General features: G+C 47.2%; 1 protein-coding gene across 2 annotated transcripts in view; it reads left to right on the forward strand.

The window, feature by feature from the left end:
- The window catches only part of LOC102019044 (serpin B6), a 28,523-nt gene extending 6,745 nt beyond the window's left edge, over nt 1-21,778 (forward strand). For both annotated transcript variants that reach the window (XM_005398908.2, XM_005398909.2), the window contains exons 2-7: nt 9,799-9,973; nt 11,815-11,964; nt 15,528-15,645; nt 17,045-17,187; nt 20,782-20,937; nt 21,224-21,778. In XM_005398908.2, the coding sequence (XP_005398965.1) occupies nt 9,809-9,973; nt 11,815-11,964; nt 15,528-15,645; nt 17,045-17,187; nt 20,782-20,937; nt 21,224-21,628 (1,137 nt within the window). In that variant the 5' untranslated portion in view covers nt 9,799-9,808 and the 3' untranslated portion in view covers nt 21,629-21,778. The remainder of the gene's footprint in view (nt 1-9,798; nt 9,974-11,814; nt 11,965-15,527; nt 15,646-17,044; nt 17,188-20,781; nt 20,938-21,223) is intronic.
- Nucleotides 21,779-24,502: the final 2,724 nt, after the last annotated feature.

Consider the following 24,502-nt stretch of genomic DNA (forward strand, 5'->3'; position numbering starts at 1 on the left):
CCGGGGTCCCCAGTCTCTGGGGAACGCGCCTGGGGCGCCCCACGCGTGCCCGCCGCCGCACACGCAGCGGCCCTGGGCCTGCGCGGGGACTCTGGGGGCCGCTCGCCGTCTGGTTACCGCGCCGGCGTTTTTAAACCCGCTGCAGGCAAAATGCTACCAGGTTTGGTGTCGTGGGGCCAGCGGCCCGTCTTAATGGTCTGGGTTTGTGTGCCGGCTGCGACTTCCTTCTCCCCGTTTCCCTGTAAAGCTCAGGTTTGGCAAACAGAAACAGGGAAGATTCATGTTCGCAGGGCGTGGGGAATATCCGGAGGCAAGGGCCAAGCTGGGTGGGAGTGGCACTTTCTTGCTCGGGCGGGAGCGATTGTGCCCCACTGGAACATGACAGGTACGCGGGTGAGGACCGCCGTGTGGATCCCGTGATGGTTAGTAACCTTTGGATTACTGCCCCGCGGGCTGGGTGTGGGAGCGCTTGGTGAGTAGCCGGAATAAAAGCTGTAACTAGGGGGTGTGCCCCTGTGTTCTCCAGTATCCCTGGACTACCCCAACCCTCACCTGAACTACATCTCTTCCCTTCCAGCGCCCTACAGCGAAAGGGTGCAGTTTGGGGCACACTTGGATCCGTAAACTAAATACACATTATTGTGAAGTTTACCCGCAGATTCAACCAACAGTGGATGCAGAAATCAGGGAAAACTGCATCTGTTTTGGGCCTGTGCAGATTTTCTTTTCCTGTCTTTCGTGGCTAAACGATATGGTATAACAACAACTTATAGCATTTGCATTGCATTAAGTACTGTAAGTAGTCTAGGAGGATGGATGAAGGTTATGTCAAATTCTACATAGTTTTATAGAAGAGAATTGAGCAGCTGGGGATTTGGGACTCTTTGGAGGTCCTGGAACTAATGCCCTTCAGGTACCAAGGGATGACTGCACTTAAAATTATATAAGGCCAATTCTAATCCAAGGAGTTTCATTAGAGTTCAGTGAACTACAGTTAATTCAGGCCAGCAGCAGTAGAAGGAAATCAGAACACAGTCAGCATTTTTTTCCTTATGTCTGAAAATAAGAACACCCAAGTGGATGCTGTAGTATGTGTGAAACACCAAGCGCTTATATTTTCAAGCCTTCTGGACCCGGGATTAGGCCAAGAAGTCAGCAGAAGAAGAAAATAATGGTGATTTCGCTGTTTACTTATTAGACAGCTGCTGCTTAGAGCAGTCATACACACACACACACACACACACACACACACTCTGCACACACACTCTGCACAAGAAAACGGAGGGAAAACAAGGAGCTCAAGTTTCCCTTAAACTAACCTGTAAAAGGCTCAGTTTTGTAGGAAATGAAGGTATCCTTAATCAAAGAAACATGTTACCTAGTGGCCCCTTAAAAATGATTATGCATTGATCAATGAAATGAAATCAATTATGCTCATTAACTGCTGAAAGTTACTGGTGATGCTATAGGGGAAAAATGATCTTAGCACAGATTTGCTAGGCTTATTTAAAAAATGTAGCATTGCTCATTGATCAGACCTTACTGCCCAGTGTTTATATGCATGATTAAAAATCATTTTTGTTTTTAAATGAAATACTGTTTTTAGAGCAGTGAGTAACTTTCAGATCCATAATGAGTGAGTGTGTGTGTGTGTGTGTGTGTGTGAAGTATCTTTCCTATCATATTTACTGCAGCGAAAAAACTAGGTGCTTGGAAAGCCCTGGTAGGCACTGGGTTTGTAATATGATCTGGAAATATGTATCCTTGTTACAGGCACATCCACTGTACCAGAAAGAGAAAGGCCTCCATTTAAAAATTGAGTTGTTTATAATTTTCTTTTTTTGGTATTTAGAATATCTTAGTGATTGGCAAACTTTAAATTTGGATTTTTTTCTTTCTAGGATTGGATCTTTTTATACTTGATTGTTAAGGATTTATTTATCATTGCAAAGTGAACCTGAACATTCTTTTCATATTAGGTCATAGTGGCAGGTTATTTTCTAATTCACATTTCAGGATAAAAACAAGGAGGATTTGAATATTTGGTACTTGGTACTTGGGCAGGTATTTCACAATTGAAAGAGGGACTGGGTAATGCTTGAAGAAATAAGGCTTTTAAACATTCAAGTTTTGTTTAATTCTTCCTACAAAACTAATTTGCAAGCTGGGTGTGGCGGTGCACGCCTGTAATTTCAGCACTCTGAGAATTTGAAGTAAATGCAATTTTCAGTCCAGCCTGGGAGATTTAGCAACATAGTGAGGCCCTGTCTCAAAACAAAAAATAAAGAAGGGTTGGGGAGGTAGTTCAATGTGAAGACCCTGGGTACAATCTATAAACAAATCAATAAATCACTAATACTTTAAATCAATCAATAAATGTGCATAGTGGAGGTCCTGGGTGAAATGAGTGGGTTATGGATCACAGGGAAGTAGCTCCCAGGCCCCAGATCGTCAGTGAAAAGGTGCCTTCCCTGCATGACAGTGCAGGTGTCCTTGGTGGCATGGGACCTGCCCCAGTGATAATGGAGATTAAAGTAAGTCGGAAGCATAAAGTCACAGGCAAGAGCTGTAACTGGAAAGTCAGAGAGAGGAGAGGGAAGATGGGGGTGCACTCTGATGAGGAGGGGCAGACCAGTCCATCTGGGAAGGCAGGAGGCAAGTTTAAGGACGGCTGGGGTGGGCCAGGGTTCCACTCAGTTATTACCTTCATCTTGGTTCCATAGGTCAGGTTGAGTCCTCAAGACTTGAAGGGCAACTTAGTTTCCACAGGAAGAACCCTCCTCATGACTTGAGTGGCAATTTCAATAATGGAGGTCTCTGCAGGAACCAAAGTGACCATAGGCCATAGCTGAATGTCCCCCCAGACTTCTCATACTGGTGTCTTCCACCTTAAAGGGTAATAAGACAGACCAGATGCATTTAGATAATGAACCTGTGTTTTGCCACCTTGTCGACAAGTATTCCCCAAATGTCAAACGCACCTATGGGCAAGGCTGAGAAGGAGCTGACCCAGGAGCCTTACAGAATGCAGGTCAGGTTTTGTTCTGTTTTCTGTTCCTTAAGATAACCTCTCTGTGGCCCGAGTGGAGAGTCATTTATTTTAGAGCAAAAATTACCTTTAATTCCTTGACTGCCTCAGAAGAAGTCACAAGTCATAAGTCATGCTCTGGATGACTGACCGGTGAAAGACCAGGAGTTTTTGCCTGCCTCGTGATGACTGGTTTTCGGGGAAGTCCCAGCTCGCACGTTTCAGCCACGTAAACAGAACTGTAGCATGTTTTGTGTTTTCCTCATAAGTTTGGACTCACATCGCAGTTTGGCAGCCTAGGTGTGAAAGAGAGAGCACCACACGAAATAAAGCCAGCAGCACCCACACAAATGAAAGGGCCGCAGAGAAAGGCGGTGCGGGGCACAGAGGAGAACGCGGTGAGTTAGAGAGAATGTTCCCTGAGGAGCTGGAGCCAAGACTGAGAGGAAGGTCTTGGAGAATAAGAGAGTCCTGGGGAGTCAACAAGCCTAACAGCTGAAATTAATGAAAAATGAAAGAAACGGTCGGAAGATAAAATGAATGTCTTTCAGAGACTGGGACACACGGTGGTTGTGATGGAAAGTGCAAGAGCGAGAAGTAGGTGTGAGCAGAGCTTTTTAATTGTGTGCTGGGTGCTGTGGTAGGCTCAGCGATGGGTGTGCAAGGTGTTGGTCCTTCCAATTCGGGGCAGCCGGGGGGTGCCTGGTGGCTGGATCTCTCAGTGAGTAGCCTGGCCCCAAGCGCCTACAGATGTCATTCTGCCTGTACATGATGATGCTTGGGAAGTCCCAGATGAGCCCAGTCCAAGAATTTTAGTACCTGAAAAAACAAGAATCTGCAAGAAACAAGCAAGTGTCTTAAAATTTTTTTGCAGAGTGGAAAGGAAATTTTTTTTTCTTTTTTGAGACAGGGTCTTGATGTATAGTTCAGGCTGGACTTGAACTCACTCTGTAGCCCAGGCTGGTCTCAGACACGTGGTAATACTCCTGCCTCAGCCTCCTGGGTACTGGGGTTACAGATGTGCACCACCACACCTGGCAGGAAATGTTCTTGAATTGGTAAATCGAAAGGGCCTTCCAGATGCTCAAAAAAATAAATGACCAGGCCCCAGGAGGGCAAGTCATTGGACATTCCCAGCATCAGTGATGAGGACACAATTCTATAAGATGGGATTGGGGTCAGAATATCTGGCAGACTTCTCAACAGCAAAGCTGGAGGCTGGGAAGAAATGAACCCATGGCTCAAAAATTTGGAGATAAAATTGCATGCAGCCCAGTACAAATGCTGCCAGGCTCTCAAAGACGTGGGATGCTAGGATAAGGGCACTTCAGGTGTGTAAGAAAATCAGAGTATCTATATTTTACCACGGAAAGCTTTTGGGCACTCTGCTCTAGCAGGGAGAAGGGAGCGAGCCATGGAGGAGGAAGGCATTGGGTACCAAAACAAGGATGTTACTGGAGAAGGGATGCGTGGGCTGAGACCCAGGCAGCACACTGAAGAGGGAGGGGTCCGAACTGGAGTAGCATCCACAGTGAGGCCTGTAAACCCTGGCTGGCTCCAGACATATGCATAATGCAAGAGAGGAGGAGGACACTTGAGCCCGGCCAGAGCCTCTGAGGGATCGTGTTTTTGAGAAGTCAGGTGTATCAGAACTTTTAGCAGTGATCTAATACACAGCACAGATGAGATCTTGAAATGCCCACCCTGCTTGGGACAGATGTGCCCAATAGCGGGAGCTGTCATTTTAGTCAGCAGCAGAGTGTTCAGTTTGCTCGTAAACCAGGAGAGGAGCTGATACCACGTCATCAGTCTAGAAAAATTCTACATGGGCCTATAGGGTCCTCTCGTTGCCATGAAGTGAGGATGTCTGAGACCAATAGCTCAGGATAAAGCTACCAATTTTAAAGACAATCCACTGGCCGTTTTAGGACAATACCAGCACCAAGAAGAAAAAGCAAACATCAGTTAATCGAACTACACTGTTAAAAGCCCACTAATAAGCTCAGACAAGCCAAACTTTAAAAAGGCACAAAAGAATTCAGTGCTGTCTGCGTTCGGCTGAGTCTCTGTGTAAACAGTGTGGTTGTTTCTGAGGGAATAAGCACAGCAGTTCTACAAACCAACCAAAGGCCCTAAAACGTTAAACCAGAAGACTTTGAGCCAGTGCTATAGAACTCTTGGCTTGGGGGTTCAGACAGAGGAAAACCCAAATAATACTTCATTTTAAGGAAAGACACCAGGCTATAGGAAATTGAAATTTGGTACCTATTCGGGGAGGGTGCGGTTGAAGCCCAAAGCTCCCATCGTAGGTGTGCTTAGCTGCGGAAGAGAGGGAGTGCGGTGCAGAGCCACAGCTGGGATGGACCGATGGATGCTCTCCAGATGCAGCTCCTTGCTGCAGTTCTTAGAGTGCAGAGAACTGTGAACTACAGAGACACCTCTGACCTGACATAACAGTGGTGGGACCACCACCCAGGCAGCCCTGCTCCCTTGCTTTGCAGTCAGCAGATGGTCACTTAGGAATTCAACTCCAGGAATCCGTTAGGAAAAGAAAAAGAAGAAACAGAGGTCTGAGCACAACAGACAGGTTTATTGCAGAACAAACCTCAGAGGGACCACTCTGCACGGAGATGGCTGCCCTTGTACAGGCTATGGGGTCTTCTGTAGGGTCACGGGAGGGGGCGTTCAGTGAGAGCGGCTTGTGGCTCCCTACTAAGAGTAAGCTTGAGAGAGCGCAGCGGCAGTGGCTACCCAAGGACAAGGCTTGGGGAAGTGCAGGGAGCTGTGGTGCCTGTCCACCATGGGGCTGACCAGGTTGTGAGTCCCAGGAGCAGCTTGCTGGAGGGACGGTGTAGAGGGGTCTCTGACCAGGACTGTGGCAGTTGGATTCCTTCAGAAACCATTAAAGTAAGCAGGGGCATAGAATGAAATTTGCATGGGAACTTTACAAAGATTTACATCTTTGTCTTTATTTCTTCTTTTATTTTTTAATTATTTTAAGGAGTAAAAGAAGGATAACATAGTAATGGGGGGCTTACTGAATTACAGACAAAGTGGTAGGAAATTATCAATGGTTGTTGTTTTACATATTGTTATCTATGAGATAGTTTCTTTTTGTTTGTTTTTGTTTTTTTCTGGTACTGGGGATCAAACTCACAACCTTGCTCTTGCCAGGCAGGCGCTATGCCACTGAGCTAAATCCCCAACCCCTACAAGATAGTTTTTCAGGAAAACAAATAGACAAATAATAGTAAGTTACAGATAAAAGCGGTAAGTTATTATCAATGGTTGTTGTACTATACTTTGGTATCTTCAAAGTGGCTTCTAAAGAAAATAAATAGAGCTATACATGAGTGACCAATTGAATATTCATTGACTATTCTCAATGGTTGTTGGAAACACATAGTAATAAACATATATCCATTTATGAAATAGCATAGGAACAATACAAACATTACAGAGTTATGGACAGATTAGTAGGAAAATATCAATGGCTGCTATAATATATGGTGGTATCTTCAAAGTGGTTTCTCAGGAAGACAGAGATATGCAAGAAAGATCTAACAAGTAGTTATAGTCTAAGGGTTGTGAAAAATAGCGGATTACCTTCTCACCAGTAACTCCTTTCACTGAGGTGAGACGGCTTGAAGGAAGGCCAGGATTGAAAAGAAGGACCGAGAGACTTGCACCTGTGTCTAGCGACAGGCTGTTTTTTTTTTCCTCTATAGTCACAATTACCTGGGGCTCCTCCACGGAGATGACAGTCTGGCCAGAGAGAGAAGGCAGAGTATGCCCTGAGCCCTCTCATTCCTATTGGATTAACTGGTAGGATGGGTCTGAGCTCTGGGGCCTCTGCTTCAGAGGGCAGACCGATCTCCAGTGGTCACCTTTGCAATCAGGTTATGGCCCAGGGGGCTTCTTAGGGCAATTCCTCTTGACGTGGCCTGGCTTTTAACAGCAGTAGCAGATGAACATAGTTGTCGAGTTCTGCTTGGGGCCCTGAGAATAAGACTTAGGGTCTGTTTCTCTTAGTGCTGCAGCAAAAGCAGTTGCTTTTTCTCAGTCTCTTTGTTTTCTCTCCTTGGCCACCTCCTGGTCATGGCTATAAAATACTGAGGAGGCAGTTCTTACTAACATCTCATGTAAGCCATCTGGGGTGAAAGCCATTTTTTGTAGCTTTTTGTCTCCAGCCTCCCAGCACACTGGGACCCCACAACCACTTAGTGTCCTCTCCCCAACCATCAGCACAGGCAGCAGGAATCTCAGTGCAGACCTCTCCGGAGTTCCACATGCTCCTCCACTGCAGCCTGTACTATCAGGGGAAGAATGGCTTCCAGGGGGTCTCCCCAGGTATTGTGCAAGGTCCTCCTGGTTTCCAGCTTCTGAACTGCTCTGGTGACCCCAGTCAACTAGACCTCTGAGTCTTCAGGTGTGGTCTGTATTCTCATGTTCTCCGAGTCCTTGTTCAGCGGCGCTCCTCCGCTGACTCAGGACCTTTCTGGTTCTCAGCGGCAGGGGCAAGAGTGACCCGTTGTGTGGCTTGTATTCCCAGGGGTTTCTTCATGCTGGGATGATTCACGCATGTCCCCTGGCAGGCCTCCACAGCCGGTGCAAGGCAGGTCAATTGTGTCATTGCTTCTCTGTGCCATAATAGTCCTTGATTGTGTGGTGCCTGTGTGGCTAGGGGGCAGCCCAAAGGCTGGCGCTGCCCACTGCGCGGCTTCCCTGGCGCAGGAGGCCCACCTCCCGGCCTTTGTCTTTAAATGTTCTCTTTGGTCCCTTTTTCTCCATGTCTTTATTTTCTGTAGTCTGCACACCCTTAAATGCATCACTTTGCTTCCCAGCTAAGATATTTTGCTCTAGAGATCTCTCTCTGAGTTGCTTTTCCTTCCCTTTTCCTTTTTATCTGGTTTGATGTCTCCTCTTACAAGGCTACACACGATTGCCTGTAGGGACTCCCTGAATAATCCAAGATGATCCCCCCACCTCCAGATCCTTAATCACAGCTGCCAAGTCTCTTCTGCCACTTGAGGACACTTCCTCAAGTCCTGGGGATTAGGACCTGGACCTCAGCTGGCCACAGCTACAGATGTCCAGGCATGCTTGGGGAAGAAAAGGTTAACTTGCCATTCTCTCCCCAAGCTCTTTGGTAGGTGCCCCTTCCCTTGCCTGGTGCTGTGAGGTGTCCATGCTTGCACCCGCCTTTCCTTCCTTTTTTTTAATGGGTTTCCACCCATGGCTCAGGCATCACTGGGGATCCCTGAGTGCTCACCTTTTCAGCCACAGGAAGTCTAAATATTTGTGAGCAGTCATAGAGCAAATTGGCCTGCTTGCCGGTCACCTGCTCTTTGCAGGCTTCCTGGCTGATCAGGCCCTCACCTTTCTCTTATCCTCTCACTCGGTTCCTTCAGGCTCTTCTGGAAGTTAACAGCTTCTCCAACAGTGTTTGAAAATCAGGGATTGGCCCTGAGTTGGCCCTTTGGCCCCAGCTTGGCTCTGTCACCTCTGTGAGCTTCAGGGAGTTGTGTGGATGAGTGTCCAAGAGCCCTTTGCCTCACCATGAAGTTTGTGCTTCTGTGATTCCAGCTGGTCTGAAGACACCACCACCCTACCCCACCTGCACCTGCCTCTCTACCTCCACCAGCTGTGTTCCTGCTCTTGATCGTGCCACATGGCCAGGCACAGCCACGTGCCGTTGTGAGGGTGCTGCACAGAGCCGAGTGCTGAGGCTGGGTCTGGCGGTGGCTGTATTAAGAGCATGTGGCCAAGTGCCCTTGCAGTGAAGGGCAAGGGGGAGCAAGGTGGACCCCCTTCCATGAAGCATGGCGCTAGGTTTGTGCTTTGCTACATATACTGATTTCCAAGACAACTGAGGGTCACCCGGTGCTTTTTATGAGTTTGACTTACGATCTTTTTAGACTTCCGGTTTCCTTAGAATGCAGTCCTCTCTCCCATTATAAAAACACTTGCTGCCTTGTGTAATTTGTGAGTGAATTTATTATTTTGAATGCTTTTCAAATTATTAAGCCGTACAGTAAGCCACAACACAACCAGAGTCCAGACATGGAACGAAAAGCCAGTGAGTCTTTCTTTCATCTCACCCACCAGAACTGACTTCAGAGACATGTTCTTCCCCGCAAGTTTTGCAGATATGGGTCTTCAGGAAGCAGGATTGGTTTGTTTCTTCATTCATGAGTAAATGCACCTTTTCCTACAAGGGAAATCACCTATGATTTTTCAAAAATCTACATGTTCTTTACTAGGTATGCTGCTACGAACTGCCATTATCACAGGAAAGGTCAGCACACTTGGGATGCTGACCTTTTTAAAAAGAAGAAAACATGTGAATATATAATTAACCAGCCCCCCTCTTTTCTGGTAAAATCCTTTAATATGAGATAATAACTATACCTGGTATTTTTCAAAAGATGTTGATGGCACAACCCCATTCATTATCAAGTATTGTGAACTATGGCCCTAGGGTGTTTTTCACATTGATTATTAGAAACAAAATAATTTGGGGGGACCCTGAGAGAAACACCGAGTTTTGTGTGTGTTCCTGCTTGCTCACTGACCCAAAGCAGCAGTCGTAAGTATTAAAGAAGTGAACATGGGCCTGGGATATATGGACCTGCCTGGCAAGTGCAAATTTGTGAGTTTGATTCCTGGTACAAAAACAAAAACAAAAAAACAAAAAAACAAAGAAGTGAACACGTAGATGATGTGTGAGGATGAATTGTATGATCCTGATTTTAAATTCATTGTTCCAGACTCACCATCATGGATTCTCTGTTGGAAGCAAATGGCACCTTTGCCATAAGCCTGTTGAAAATTCTGGGTGAAGACAGCTCGAAAAATGTGTTTCTTTCACCTATGAGCATCTCCTCTGCCCTGGCTATGGTCTTCCTGGGAGCAAAGGCAACCACTGCAGGCCAGATGGCTCAGGTACCGGGTGCTGCTTCTGAGTATCAGTAACCGTCCACTATGCTGGTCCTCCACGTTTCAGATCTTGGAGAGATTGCTTAGGATGATAACTGTACGGGTGTCATAGAGATGGGGATGAGGGTGGAGAACTTGCTCCCCTGCTGAGTGAATGTGCTGATGTGTTGGAGGTGACAGGTGTGTGTCTGTTTCAGAGGAGTGAGGATTTCATCAACACGTCGCTCAGCTCCTTCATGATGAAAAGTGATTTTTCAGGTTGATCCTAAACTGTTATTTGGGTTTTGCTAACTGCTTTGGGAGATGAACACCAAAATCTTGGCTTATCAAGGCCACCTGTGACCCCCATTGTCTACCCTCTGGCCCCTCATAGCCCCCAGTCTCATGGCTTCCACAGGTAAGGTGCACTGAAGTGCCCTTCCCCTCCCAAGACACTCAAGTTTTATCCCATGCTGGGGTCAGACTCGCTGGGGATTCCAAGACAGGTCCATTGATGCTCTCCAGATGCAGCTCTTTGATGCATTTCTGAGGGCAGAGATTTGTGAGCTACAGAGACACATCTGCCCTGACATTCAGTGGTGAGCTATATCCCCAGCTCTTTTTTATTTTTTATTTTCAGATAGGGTCTTGCTAAAGTTCTAAGAAGCCTAGGCTGGGCTCTAACTTTTGACCCTCCTGCCTCAGCCTCCCAGAGTGTTGGGATTTCAGGTACACACCACTGTGCTTGGTCCTTGTTTAGATTTTCGTTATGGTAGAACACTTCTGCATTGCTCTGTCACCTTTTGCTGCAGAAAACCACCCTGAAACTTGATGGCTGGAGATAACAATGATGGATGATTTCCCAGATGCTGTGGACTGATAGGCAGTTCTATTCCCCTCCCCACATCATGCCAGCTGGGGTCACTCATGCAGCTATTTCACAGAGTAGTGGGGCTGGAAGGTCTAAGGTGGTCTCTCCCCAGACTGGAGCTGTGGTGATGGTAGTGGGTGGGGCACTGGCTCTTTCCAAGCGGCTCTCCCTATGAGGTGGCACCTCTTCTTCCTGGGCTTCCATGTGGCCTCTGGCAGTGTTAGTAGGACTTCCTTCCATCATGGCGGCCAGTATAGATGGTGAATGTGGTAGCTGCCAGGCCCTCTAGGACACAGGCCTGGGATAGTGACACTTCGGGTGAATTCTGCTGGTCAGAGCCAGTGACAGAGCCAGCCTCAACCCAAGGGCAGCAATGTCTGCATTTCTAGTGTTTGAGAGCTGGGAGGTGTGGTTGGCAGCCACGTTTGCAGCCAGACTGCAGGTGGTGAGCGTGAAGAGCGTGAGTGCGGAGGGCTGCAGGGAGGGACACCTGCTGTCTTTAACTCAATGGTTCTTTGAGTGTCTTAGTTGCTTTCTCACTGCTGGGACACAGTAGCCGGTACCCATCATTTAAAGGGGGACAGGTTCATTATGGCTCATGGTCTCATTCTGTAGTTGGCTGGCTCCAAGGCAGAGGCAGGATGGGAGAAGGAGCATGGTGCAGGAAAACTTGCTCAACCCTGGCAGCTAGAAAGCAGAGAGGGAAGGAAGGAGCTGGGGACAAGAATGGGTCCTCCCAGGCTACACCCCAGGGGCTACCTCTAGTCAGGCCCGCCTCCTAATAGCACATTCAGCCACCGTATGTGTACATGATGAATCCAGTCAGCGATGGGGGCAACACTGTCACGATTCACTCTCCTTCTGCACACATGAGGCTTTTGGGGGACATTTTGGATCCAACCCTACCAAGTAGGGAGGATCTGTGTGTGGTGCACACCCATTTCCTGTGGTCTGCTCCTGCTGACACTGTGTGTTTTTGCTCTGTTTCTAATTTCAGGCACTCTGTTTCAATAAATGTGGCGGCGATGGAAGTGATGTTCACCAGGGCTTCCAGTTACTTCTTGATGAAATCAATAGGACAGGCACCAACTACCTGCTGAGAACGGCCAACAGGCTCTTTGGGGAAAAGTCTTATCAATTCCTCTCAGTGAGTCATACTTGGAGTTTTTCACAAACGAGGTGGTGTGGAGGGAGGGGTTTATGTGATATGGCAGAAGGAGCGTGGGTTGTGAACTCACCCAGTGGCCTCACTCTGCACTTCTTGTATTTATTTATGTGACCTCATGCTTTTTTTTTTCATTAAAAGAAATCAGAAAAAATTCATCTTATGGAAGTAGAAAGCAAATAAGGCCAGCAAAACAAGAGTCCTCACCAACCTCTTCCCACACCCCCTCATCCTTCCCAGGACAAGGACTTTGATAAATTTGATATGTATTTTCCTACACATATAGAAATTTTGTTTGGGGAATTTTTCAGATCACAAATCTTGAATTTTCAGATGAAAAAATGTAATGTGGTGTGATCACAATATACAGGGAATGTTTACAATACAGAATTATTCCAGTAAAAGACATTGCCATGTATCTCCCCCAAAATCTTTCCCCTCTTTCAACACTCTTGCCCTATCCTTCTTGGTACTTTCTGAAGCAGTTCTGGAAGTCCTGTTTCCTGAGGTCTTTACACTCAGGTGTGATTAAGGCATATGGTGAATGGGCACTGAATGCCACCCCTGGAAAGTCAGACTCGTGAAAACATCGCAGGGTGTCATCACCACCTTACTCACCAGACCTGGCACTGTGTGACTTCTGGCTCTTCCCTAAAGTCACATTGATCCAGAAAGGTTAACATTTTGAGTTGATTAAGGTTGTGGAGGCAGCGATGACACTGAACTAAAGACATTCATGAAAGAGAGCTTCCAGAACTGCTTCAGAAAGTGGCAAGAATGATGGGACAGGGGCTGGGGATGTGGCTCAGTGTTACAGTGCTTGCCTTGCATGCACAAGGCCCTGGGTTCGATCCCCGGCACCACAAAAAAAAAAAAAAAAAAGGATGACGGGATAAGTGTGTTTAAAGTGAGGGGAAGGATTCTGAGGGAGACTGATGGCAATGTGTTTTTGCTGGAATATATTTTTTAAAAAATTTAAACATTCACCGAATTTTTAGACCATACCTCATACCTCATTGTTCACTGGATCTTAGCTAAAAGGCGGAGAAGCGATACCTCATTGTTATTATCATTATTATTATGGAACCAGGGCCCCATGCATGCTAAGCGTGTGCTTTCCCGTGGAGCTATCCCGCAGCCCTTCTTCATTATTATTAACCATCTGATAGGCCAAGGTGTGGATGCCTTGTAACATAGCAACCATTTGCTCATGAGAGCGTCTAGGTTGTACAATCTGTGGGCCATTACACATAGGGAGTGTTTTTGAATGGGATTTTGTGTATATGGGTGTGTCCCTCAAGATGGATCTTTAGAAGGGCAGAAGAAAATGAAACTTGGATATTTTAAGTATATTGTCCAATTGCTTTGGAGAATACCGTCTGCACTCTTTCCAGGGATATTAGCAGTGTTCATTTCTGCCCACCATCATACATGCTGTTTGTTCTTAAACTTCTAAATTTTGATTATTTATGAGGTTGTTTGTGAGATCAAACAACTTTTCTTATGTGTTTTGAACATGTGCAAGTTGAGCATCCCTAATCCAAAAATCAAAACCTGAAGAACCGCTGAGCTGAATCCCCAGCCCAGTGCAGGGTTGTTTTTGTTTCTGGTTTGTGGTACTAGGGATTGAACCCATGGCTTTCATACTGAGGTACATTCCCAGCCCTTTTTAAGTTTTTAGTTTGAGAGGATCTTGTTTAGTTGCTAAGATGCTCAGGCCTCAAATTTTTGATTTTCCTGCTTAACTCTCCCAATTGCAATGTGTGCCACCATGCCTGGCTCACAGTGTGATTTTTTTTTTTTCTTTTTACAATTTTTAAAACTTGTTTTATCAATCTTAGCTGCTTGGTAGGTTAGGCTCATCTTTTAAAACTATTTTATGTAATGAAAAAACTTCCAACAGACACAAAGGACTGGCGATTAATTTCCTTTTTCCTTCCTTTCTTCCTGCCTTCCTTCCTTCCTTTCTTTTTGGTGTATACTTTAAGAAAAACATTGATATTTAAAATGTTACTTTGATATTGGGTTGTAAAACAAAGAGACTATAAATATTTGTCAGTTATATCTCATAAATGTACTGTTATCAAAAAGAATACAAACACTAAGCACAATATATAACTTGATATTTCTTTAGTTTGAGTAGTCAGTGCTTATAAAATAGAAACTGAAATAGCAGATGATTATTTTCTGGTGAATGTTAAAGTTGTAAAAATCACCTAAAGGTGTGGCAAGTTATCAGTATGTGAGTGACCAGCTTGCTTTCTGACTGTTTTCTTAGATCGAGAGATTTAAAGTCTTTTTCAGGAGCAGAGCAGATTAGAGCAGAGACTGACCCAGCGTGAACTGGGGGTGGCCTGAGTGAAACCGTACCTAAAACTCACCTTTTAGTGCCTGCAGTGTGCTATTTATTCAGTAACGTTTGATAAAGCAGTAGTAATGCAAGCAATTAACCTGGACCTCAAAGTTACCTGCCCAGGTGCAGCCCCGGCCTCTTTGACGGAGGTGGGTGGGAGACATAAACCCACTGTTCTGAGGTCACCCAGTGATAATCCAAGGACTCGTGTTCCTAACCACCATGCGGCATCTTTGCTCTCAGGCTATCCTGAAGGGGAAAGTGAGCCCCTGAGCTACGACAATAGTTCTCAAAGGGGGAGTTAAATATTTAGCCATAAGCTATTCTAAAGATCAGGAAATATCCTATGGTGTATTGTAACATATTTCACCTCTTTCAACTTTGTATTTGATAAGCAATGACTACTCACACTAAAGCTCATTATTTCAGCCCAGATTTTCTGCTTTAATATGCTAGAACACAGGCGTCCACCCATATCATTCTCATTTCATAGCCTGTGTTATCGAGATTGTTTTTGTGATTTGCAGTGTTGGGGATGGAACCCAGGGCCCCTGCCCCCACAGAACTGCACCCCCAGCCCTGAACTCTCACATTTTAAGAGGTGCTCACTGCTCCAAACTGAGTCATCTGGCACTGGCAACCACGAGACACGTGGAGCTATTTAAATTCCAGTGAAATAAAAGGAAATGTTTGATTCTCCAGCTGCACTGGCCAGGTGCTCTGTGGCCACATGTGGCACTGTTTTGGACCGTGCTGGTTTATCACATTGCCATCTCAGGAGGCTGTGGTGTCAGGGCTGGTGCAGTGGCTTGTTTCCCACGTTCTGAGTGTCATGTTTGGAGCTGTGGCCGGCGTGGCTCCAGGGGGCTCGGCGTGCGGGAGGCTGTCAGGGTAACATATCCCATGACCCTGCACCTCGGTTTCCGCTCTACCTCGCTGTTCCCCAAAGGGATGCAGCAGTTTGTGAAGTTCACCTGCTCTTCAAAGCAACACCTAACTTCATTTCCAGGCTAGGATGAAATAGGCCTGGCAACTCGGGGGTTGGATTTTAGGTTCATTTCTCAAAATTATTCCTAAATACCATGTGTGAATCATAAACCTTTTGATTTTTGGCTTTGATGCAAAAAAGAAGTAAGCTGTTGATGATAATTATTTGTGTAGCTGTGTAATTATGTTGCTGTCCCTCTCCTAGTCTTTTAAAGATTCCTGCTATAAATTCTATCAAGCGGAGATGGAAGAGCTCAACTTTACCCACGCTGCAGAGGAGTCCAGGAAACACATCAACTCCTGGGTGGCCAAGAAGACAGAAGGTAAAAATGTAGTTATTCTATTTGCTTCTTGTTTTCCGTGCTGAGGATGGCACCCGGGGCCTTGAGCGCGCCGAGCCCAGGTTCTGCCATTGAGCCACACCCCGGCTCTGTTCTGTTTTTAACAGTGTTTTAATCAGGCGTATGCCAGTTCCTTCGCAAGAACATCACATGTAAACAAGAGCGACTTTTAAAATTCTCTAAATAACTGCAAACTTTAAAGGTCCACTTCTGAAGTATCACTAAGCTCTGACGTCTCTAGCGTGTCCCTGCTCTGCGTATCTGTGAAATCTCCCAATATTTGGTACATTGCTTCCAAAACAAGCCATGCTTTAATCTCCTTTGTGTTATCTTTCTTTTCACAAACAGTGTAAAGGACATTTCATACCGCAGGGCACAGGGTGTCTCCCGCCCCGACGTGGGGCTCCTGTGGTTCGGTTTTCACGCACTGCTGCAGGCTGATTGGCCATGTCTTCGTTTATCCGTGGTTCTGCGCTTTTACGCTTGCAAAGATCGTTTTGTAACCACTCATTTAAAAGTTTTGAACTTAATTTTTTTCAGTACTGCACGTTGAACCCAGCAAGTTCACACTGAGCTACATCCCTGCCCCCAGCCCTTTTCTTACTTTTTTTGAGGTGTGCTCTTGCTGGCTGCCCAGGCTTTCATCGTGCGATCTTTCTGCCTCAGCTCCCCCCAGTGGTGGGGTTACAGGAGTGTACCACCACACTTGGCTGTTTTTAAACTAAAACATAAAAGCATAAAAACCGTGCATAGGGATGGTGGGCCCCGTGATGCTTGATATATGTGTCTGTGTATAATGTTCCAATCAGGGTAAACATATCTGTTTCCTCAAACTCTCTTTAACTTATGAGCACTCTTTCTTTTCTTTGTGGTACTAGGAATCCAACCCAGGGCCTTTGCACTGAGCTTCCTCCCCAGCCATATTTTAAATTTTAATTTTGAGACAAGGTCTTGCTAAGTCACTAAGTTGCCCAGGCTGGACTCAGTCTTGCAGTCCTCCTGCCTCAGCTTCCCAGAGTGTTTTTTTTTTTTTTTTAACAGTCTTCCAAGTTCTTTTCTTTAGGCTATGGGCATTGATCATCTCTTTCTGTCTCTTTTGTTAAAAATTTATGCTTACTTTTGAACATCTCATTCATTTTATGTGTTGTATTCAAACAGGGGCATTTCTCTTATCAAGACTTTGAAAGTTTTTTTTTCTAAATTTGTTTTGCTTCTGTGGTGCTGGGGATGATGATTCGTTTTATAGACAGATGTCCTTTGCATTTGGGGGGTCAGTGAAATATGTGACCCATGCACTTGGCCATTCAAGGAGGTCACCTCTCTGTTATCCCTGCTGTGTGCCTCAGCCTTGGCTAACCGGTTCTTTAATTCCCCCTTTCAGGTAAAATTACAGAGATTCTGTCTTCCGATGCATTGAACTCAAGCACAAGTCTGGTTCTTGTGAATGCCATCTACTTCAAAGGAAACTGGGACACTCAGTTTGACAAAGCGAGAACCCGTGAGAGGCCATTTAAAGTCAGCAAGGTAATATGTGGGATAAGGAGGGGGACTCTTGGATGAGGTCTCGTGTTCTGAACACGTGGGAAGACACCTCGTGTAGCTGTGCTCTTTGGCACTGGGAAGCCTGGCAGCTGGGACCCCCCACTAAGCCTTGTGGCCCCCCTCCTATCCTGCCCTGCCTTTACCAGCATGTATGCCTACACGCCAAGTCCAATGGTGTGGTCTCAGGCTTACTTTAGGTCTTTTTTGGCTTCTCAGAACTTTCAAGAGAAAGTTCACACTCCAGCATGGGTGTGAGGGTTTAGTGGCCCCGGAGCCTACCCATTTCTCTCCACTCCTTTCAGTACCTATGTGCCTCTTTTTTCTGGTTATGTCCCCTTGGGAATCCCCTGGTTTCCACCCCCTCCTGCATGTGGCCACCACGTCCCTGCTGTCTCATGATATTGGAGCAGTTGCACAACTTTTCCCAACCTCCTGAGAAGCCATGCGAAGGGCAGATGGCTGTCTCACAAGGCCTGGCATATAGCTCAGCAAATATTGAAATGATGATCTTCATTCATTCTTATTTTGATAGTAGAAGTAATACAAATACAGATTTTTAAAAAACAAGCAAAAGGACATTTACACAGGATAGACTGTGAGTTTAACAACTGGCTTGGAATATGCTATTTGCTAATAGTTCTGTATCTTTCTCTGGCTGAATCCAGTTTATTGTTTTGGCTTTGAAAAAAATCTTTCATTATAGAGTATTTTGCACATCTGACCCCAATGCAGACAGGACAGATTCATCACACTGGATTCCTGATCACTGGTTATAAGTTAGATTCTCCAGGCCTGCTTGAATCTGACCCTTTACTTTCTCAAGAAATGCATCTGATTTTGAGCTCTGTTCTGAAATGACATATTGTATTTTCCTGTTTAAAATATTCCTTTCCTTAAAACCTTTGACATGATGTGTGTTAGGGCTTCATTCAGCCGCAGGCAACAGAGTACCCAGATGAAGTAGTTTAACTCACAGAAGCTCAGCTTTCCCGCCAGCGGGTCTCAGAGTGAGCAGAGCCTAGCACTGATATGGCACCAGGCAATCCCCTGGGATGTGGCTGTCCCCTCCTGCTCTGCCATTCGCAGCAGTGGCCTTCCCCTTGGCCACAAGGTGGCTCAGATGCTGCCTCTGCACTCAGGCAGGAAGCGGGGATGGACAGCGAGCGCAGCCCCTCTTTTGGAGGATCTGCTGTCGTAATCAGGGGAACCCTTGCTGGATATTGTATGGCCAGAGCCATCTCATGTGCTTCCTGCCATGTACAGCTGGTGGGCATTCTATCCTGCTCTCCTGTCTATGAGGTAGAGAAAGTGGGTGCGGGGCTGAGGAGCATCGGAGATATTGCCAAGGGAGATATTGTCTGCACCCTGTGGTAGGTGGGACAACCCAGCATTGGCGGATTTATTTTTTTGATAAAGTTTTATTGGAAGTCGCTCCTGCTTGTTTGTCTCTGCAAAACACAGAGAACTGGGGATTGCAGAGTGCCTTGGGCTGTGTCTGTCCCATGATATTTAGGAACTTTGCAGTAGCTGAAGTGGCCAGGAACTGAGGAGGATAGTGGGACAGGAAATGGTCACCTCCTCTAGTCTTTCTCACTGGCTGGCTGGGGACACACTGACCACAAACGCAGTTTCTTCTAATAAGATGTGTAAATTTTGCCTAGTCCTTCGGTATTACTGCCCACTAGTTTGTGTACAGGCATTCATTGTTTGACGAGTGGGTTAAGTTCCTGCAATTAGGTCGTTCAGTGACTTGGTCCCAAATGAGGAATTGTACGTAGTGTGTATGTTACAATATTCAGAACAAAGAAATGGTCAAAGGAAACTCCAACTTGATGACTTTCCTTTATTTGCATAACTCTTACACGCACTACTGCAATGTATAACAGAACATAAAACCACAGTACTGTACAGAACAATCAGCAGAAAGTATAAGCAAGGTGTACTGTAGCAAAAAGAAAAAGTCACTGAGGCTCTATAAACAAGATATACAAAACTATACCAAAAAAAGCAGTTTGTAAGTCTGACCCGCACACCTTGATCTAACTCGGAACATTTATTAAACAGGTAGGTCCTTATATCTGATTCATGTTTTCTGCAGATATTGATTGAGTGCATGCTCGATGTCAAGCAGTGACCTAGTCAATGACACTTACATTTTCCTGGGGCAGACAGTAAGCATAAACAAGAAAATAAGAGTTACTAGGTGGTTGTAAGAGCTACAGGGACACATGCAGGGTCGGGTAGGAAGCTGTGTTTGGGGAGTCATTCATTGCAGGGGAGAACTACCAAGGACACTTTTCCTGCCAAGGTAATATCTGAGCAAAGGCCAGAAAGACACAAAGGGTGCACTCTGTAGGGGGGGTGAGCTCATGGGGCAGAGGTGGGGTGAACCTGGTTTACCTCAAAACCGTGAAGGGGCCCCTGGGACTAACAGCCCAGTGAAGGGGCTGTGTAAGGTCCTGATATCAGAGAGGGGATGAGAGGATGAGCCCCTGAGGTTATTACAGCTTCTTGAAAGAACTTCAGCTTTTGTTCTTGGGGGCAGCATAGAAGGGTCTCTTCCTAATGCGCTGTGGTCTGACATTTAACTGGGACCCCTCCGGCTGAGCAGAGTCACAAAGATATCATCTTGATACCCCAGGGAGAGGCTGTCGGTGGTGGAGGTGAAAAGAACAGGTCAGATGTGGGTTATGTTTCCTAGGCAGACCCAGCATGACCTGCCCCTGAGTCAGACTCAGGCTGTGAGAGAAAGGCACAAGTTGAGGGCATACCGTGGTCTTTGACAACTGGATGGGTGACGTCACCATTAACTCTAATGGACAGAAGTGCAGATGGAGCAGACCTGGAAAGCCATATAAGGAGCTCCGTGCTTTGTGTGACATTGCAGCTTTTATGTCCAAGTGTAGAATTCCAGCAGACAGTGAAATACATGAGTCTGGAGTGCAGGGGAGAGGTCTAGTCCAGAAACTGGGAATTTCTAGTTGGGAAATTTAAGGTTTGGAACTGTGTTCAGAGTCGTGAGACTAGAGGAGATCACCAAGAGGAAAGAGGTGCTAGGTGTGAGCCCTGAGCATCTCAATATTTGAAGTAGCTTGCAGTCAGTAGAATAAATAACGAGAAAATCAACTTGTACCGAGAAAAGGTTTATTTTGGCTCGGTTTCAGAGGTTCCATGATCAGGCAGGCTGTTGCTTTTAGATTTGGTAGGTTGCTTCAGGACAGTGGTGGGCCGATGTGGCGGAGCAAAATTGCTCTACTCATGGCAGGGAAGAGAAAGAGAGGAGAACAAGGCCAGGGTCTCACAATCTCCTTTGAAGATGCTCCCCCCAATGCCCTAAAGACCTCCCACTAGGCCCCGCCTTCCAACTCCTAATCGCACTATGCTGTGCACCAGTCCTTTAGCACATGGGCTATTGGAGGACGTTTAAGGTTTACTCCACAGCAGAGGACCACATGGTGTTCAGAAAGCCTCTGAAGAAACTGTTCCTAGGGATCGAGAGTGGGCTGCTCTGTCAAATTCGTCCAGTGTGTCCGTTGGGTCTTGTTGGAGCTTACTATTTACCCATTTCCTTTGCAGAATGAGGAGAAACCTGTGCAAATGATGTATAAGAAGTCTACTTTTCAAATGACTTATATAGGAGAAATATTCACCAAGATTCTGGTGCTTCCCTATGTCAACAAGGAGCTCAACATGATCATTATGCTTCCAGATGAACACATTGACTTAAAAACGGTAACAGACACAAAGCTGCAGCCGGGGCATCTGGTCTCTGCTATAGAGTGCTCCCCAGTTCCCAGTTAGCTTTTGAAAAATATTTTTCTGTGGTGCTGGGGATGGATCCCAGGGTCTCGCACATGCTGGGCAAGTGCCGGGGCTCTGAGCTACACCCAGCCCCAACCTGCTCCCTTATTTAGCACCAGCACCACTTCCAGCCACAGCATGGGTCGTCCCCATCACCACACAGGGCCTCGTGCAACACCACTGTCCTGATTTTAAACCTTCACCTCTCCTACCCTAGGTGGAAAAGGAAATTACATATGAGAAGTTTGTGGAATGGACAAACCCAGACAAGATGGACAAAGAAGAGGTGGAGGTTTACCTCCCTCGATTTAAACTGGAGGAAGATTCCGACATGAAGGATGCCCTTTGCCGTCTGGGCATGACCGACGCCTTCGAGGAGGCCAGGGCAGACTTCTCTGGAATGTCCTCCAAGAGAGACCTGTTTCTGTCCAAGGTCGTGCACAAGTCCTTCGTGGAGGTCAATGAGGAGGGCACGGAGGCTGCGGCCGCCACTGCGGCCATCATGATGATGCGTTGCTTGCACTTCACGCCTTCCTTCTGTGCCGACCACCCCTTCCTCTTCTTCATCCAGCACTGCAAGACCAGTGCCATTCTGTTCTGTGGCCGCGTTTCCTCTCCATGAAGACAGCCCCACCTCGAGCGGCCCTCCTTTGCCTCCCTTTCTTGTGCCCCACCCTTCCTCTTTCTCCGCCATGTGCCTGTGACCCAAGTGCCTTTATCCATGCAACCCAGCAGCTCAGAAATAAAGCCCACTGTGGGACTTATTTCCCAACTCTGTGTGCTTGTGTGTTTGCAGGGCAGGTATTCTTCGGGGGTCTGCAACTGCCCCTCTGTAGTCTCCGGTTGCCTGGGCTACTGAGCTCACCCCTGCTGGGGCAGGAACAGGCTCAGGAGCCTGGGTATGGAGCTCGGTCCCAGTGCTGTGCATTCTCGGGAAGGCCGTGGAAGAGGCAGCGTGTTCAAAGACTTCAATCAGTGAAAACCAGGCCTCTTCCCAACTGCATCTCAACTCTCCTAGGGGCTTGTGGGTCCTAGATCTGTTCAAGAACACACGGCCCACTTGGTTACCAATGCCGCATTGGTCCAGGTGCTCAGAGATAGGCCCAGCCATCCACATGGAGGGGGTTTATGACAATGGCGTGTTAGACCCCTGTGGCTTTCTCTTTCATGGCAAGTATTACACACAGAAAGAGGTGGTGAGGTTTCTGCAGCCATGTGAGTGCCAGCTATAGGGGCAGATGGTTGGGCCGGCTCATGGGGCAGTGCTGTGCCCAGGGGAAGGACCTCCCTGCCTGTTGATGTCAGCACACACCTGGGCCCCTCTGGCCTCCCTGATGCAGCTCACAATTCCCTGCTGCAGCCAGGCCTCTTTCCCCAGCTGGAGGTGACAGAAGGAACAGGGAGCACGGGGGTTGGGGGGTGGGGGGGATGGCAGGTAAGCGGAGGAAAGGGGCCAAGGGCCTGCTGAGTTTGCTGCTCATCCTGGGTCTGTTTCTGTTGCTATGACGAACGGGAGGCTGGGTACTGTTTGGCAGACAAGAGGCTGGCTTGGCTGCAGTTCAGGAAGACCAAGAGCATGGTGCCAGCTCTGCTCAGCTCTAGTGAGGGTCGTGACGGTGACCTCACAAGGGTGAGGACATGAGCGAGAGTGGGGAGCGGCAGGTGGAGGTGACAGGCTCCCTGTAATCACCCATTCTCCCGGGAACTAATCTGGAAGGTGGAGCACCCATGACCTGATGGCCTCCCTCTAGGACCTGCCTCTTCCAGGGTCCATCCTGGGGACCAAGCTGCCCACAGTGGGGCCACAGCTCATCTGCCTGAGCCACAGCACTCTTCTCCCTCCTGCACAGCACTCTTGGTATTTTTTAAAGAGTTAGGACAAAAGCATTGGAACAAGGACTGCAGGGTGGGGTAGTCAGTGGGCTCCAGGAGTTGCGGAAAGAGCTGCTCAGAGCTATGGCCAGCAGCTACGGCTGAGTTACGGCTGGTCGGTGAGGGGACAGGGGCTCAGGCGGCGGGTGCTGCAGAATTTAACCATCCTGCATGAGCCTTCTCACCACTCTCTCCTGGAGCAAGGACTTTCGGCCACATCTCACTAAGTCGTGAAAGTGAAGCCCAGTGCCTCCTGGGAAGAAATGAGGTCACTGGGGGCGTGTCCTTGAAGGGCACTGCCAGACCCTGGCCCTTCAGGTCTCTCTGCTTGCCAGCAGATGTGAGGTGAGCAACTTCCGCCTTCATCTATTGCCTCACACAGGCCCAAGCAAGAGGCCTGCTGTCCAAACCTGAACCCCGAAACATGAGCCCAACAGAACTTTCCTCTTATAAATTAATGATCCCCGTCCCAGCTGATGAACGTACTTACATATGCTTCCTGCAGCTTTGACAGTTCAAGAATTGCACGGAAAGTAGGAGTTTATCCCAGGACTACAAAATTGATGCAACATAATCAAATTAATGTCATCTATCTTATTTACACAGTAAAGGTCATGTGACATAAATGCATGCAGGGACAGCTATCCTAAAGGAGAGCTCAGTGACTGATAGACGCAAGCAATAGGTCCCCTTTTTATTTTAATTAATTAGCTAATTTATTTGTCACTGGGATTAAACCTGGGCTTTATGACTCTTAGTAAAATTACTCTTTCTTAATAAAAATGAAACTGTCGCAAATCAGTTGATGGTTCCTTTGCTCAATTCAGAAGGAATCACTCAGTGGCAAAGTGCAGCTCTGCTAATTGTCCTTGCTGTCAGATGATGCTGGAGAACGCCGGATACCAACAGTGGTTGACACAGCTGGCTGCTGGTCACTGTGGCTGTCAGTCACTGCCATCTGGCACTGGCTTGCAGGGGCACCACTGGCTGCTGGTCTTTGAAGCTCTTCAGGACTAACAGCTTCTAGTGTTCATTGCTCTCTTTTGAGTTGAGGTTTCATAGTTATAGGACCACTATGAAAGTATTTTAGCAGGACCTGTGAGCGGGGAGGGTGCAGTACACCAGAGGGGGCCCTCCTAGACTAATTAGACTGATCAGAGAAGGGTGAGAGAAGGTTACTTATATAGCAGCCACAGGCCTGTGATTGGTCCAGGTGCAGACCTGTGATTAGTTCAGACTTAGACCTGCTGATTGGCCCGATGAAGGCTGTGACTGGCCTATGGCGAGGATAGAGCCACAGCTGGCAGGGAAGCAACTCAGTGAGCGGGTGGGGCATCGTGAGCTGTTTGGGTGACAGCTGAGGCATCTCTGGGGAAAGTGACAGGCTGAACCAGGGAATCTCCAGGAAGCCCAGCTGCGTTCACAGCAGCTAACTGGGGTTGGTGTAGGCTGCGGATGTCAGCAATGGGCCCAGGTCCCTCCTCTGCTGATCTTAACACCAGGTGCCTCCCTGTCTTCACAGAGGCAGCAGCAGGTGTGCAGTGCAGGAGTAGGGGAGGGCACCCCAGCCCACTGTGGAGCTGCACACTGCAGCGGAGCGGGCTCACCTGGGCAGAGTGTCCCA

The sequence above is a fragment of the Chinchilla lanigera genome, unplaced genomic scaffold (assembly GCF_000276665.1).
Source record: "Chinchilla lanigera isolate Chin_1 unplaced genomic scaffold, ChiLan1.0 scaffold00064, whole genome shotgun sequence".
In the NCBI taxonomy this organism is placed as follows: domain Eukaryota; kingdom Metazoa; phylum Chordata; class Mammalia; order Rodentia; family Chinchillidae; genus Chinchilla; species Chinchilla lanigera.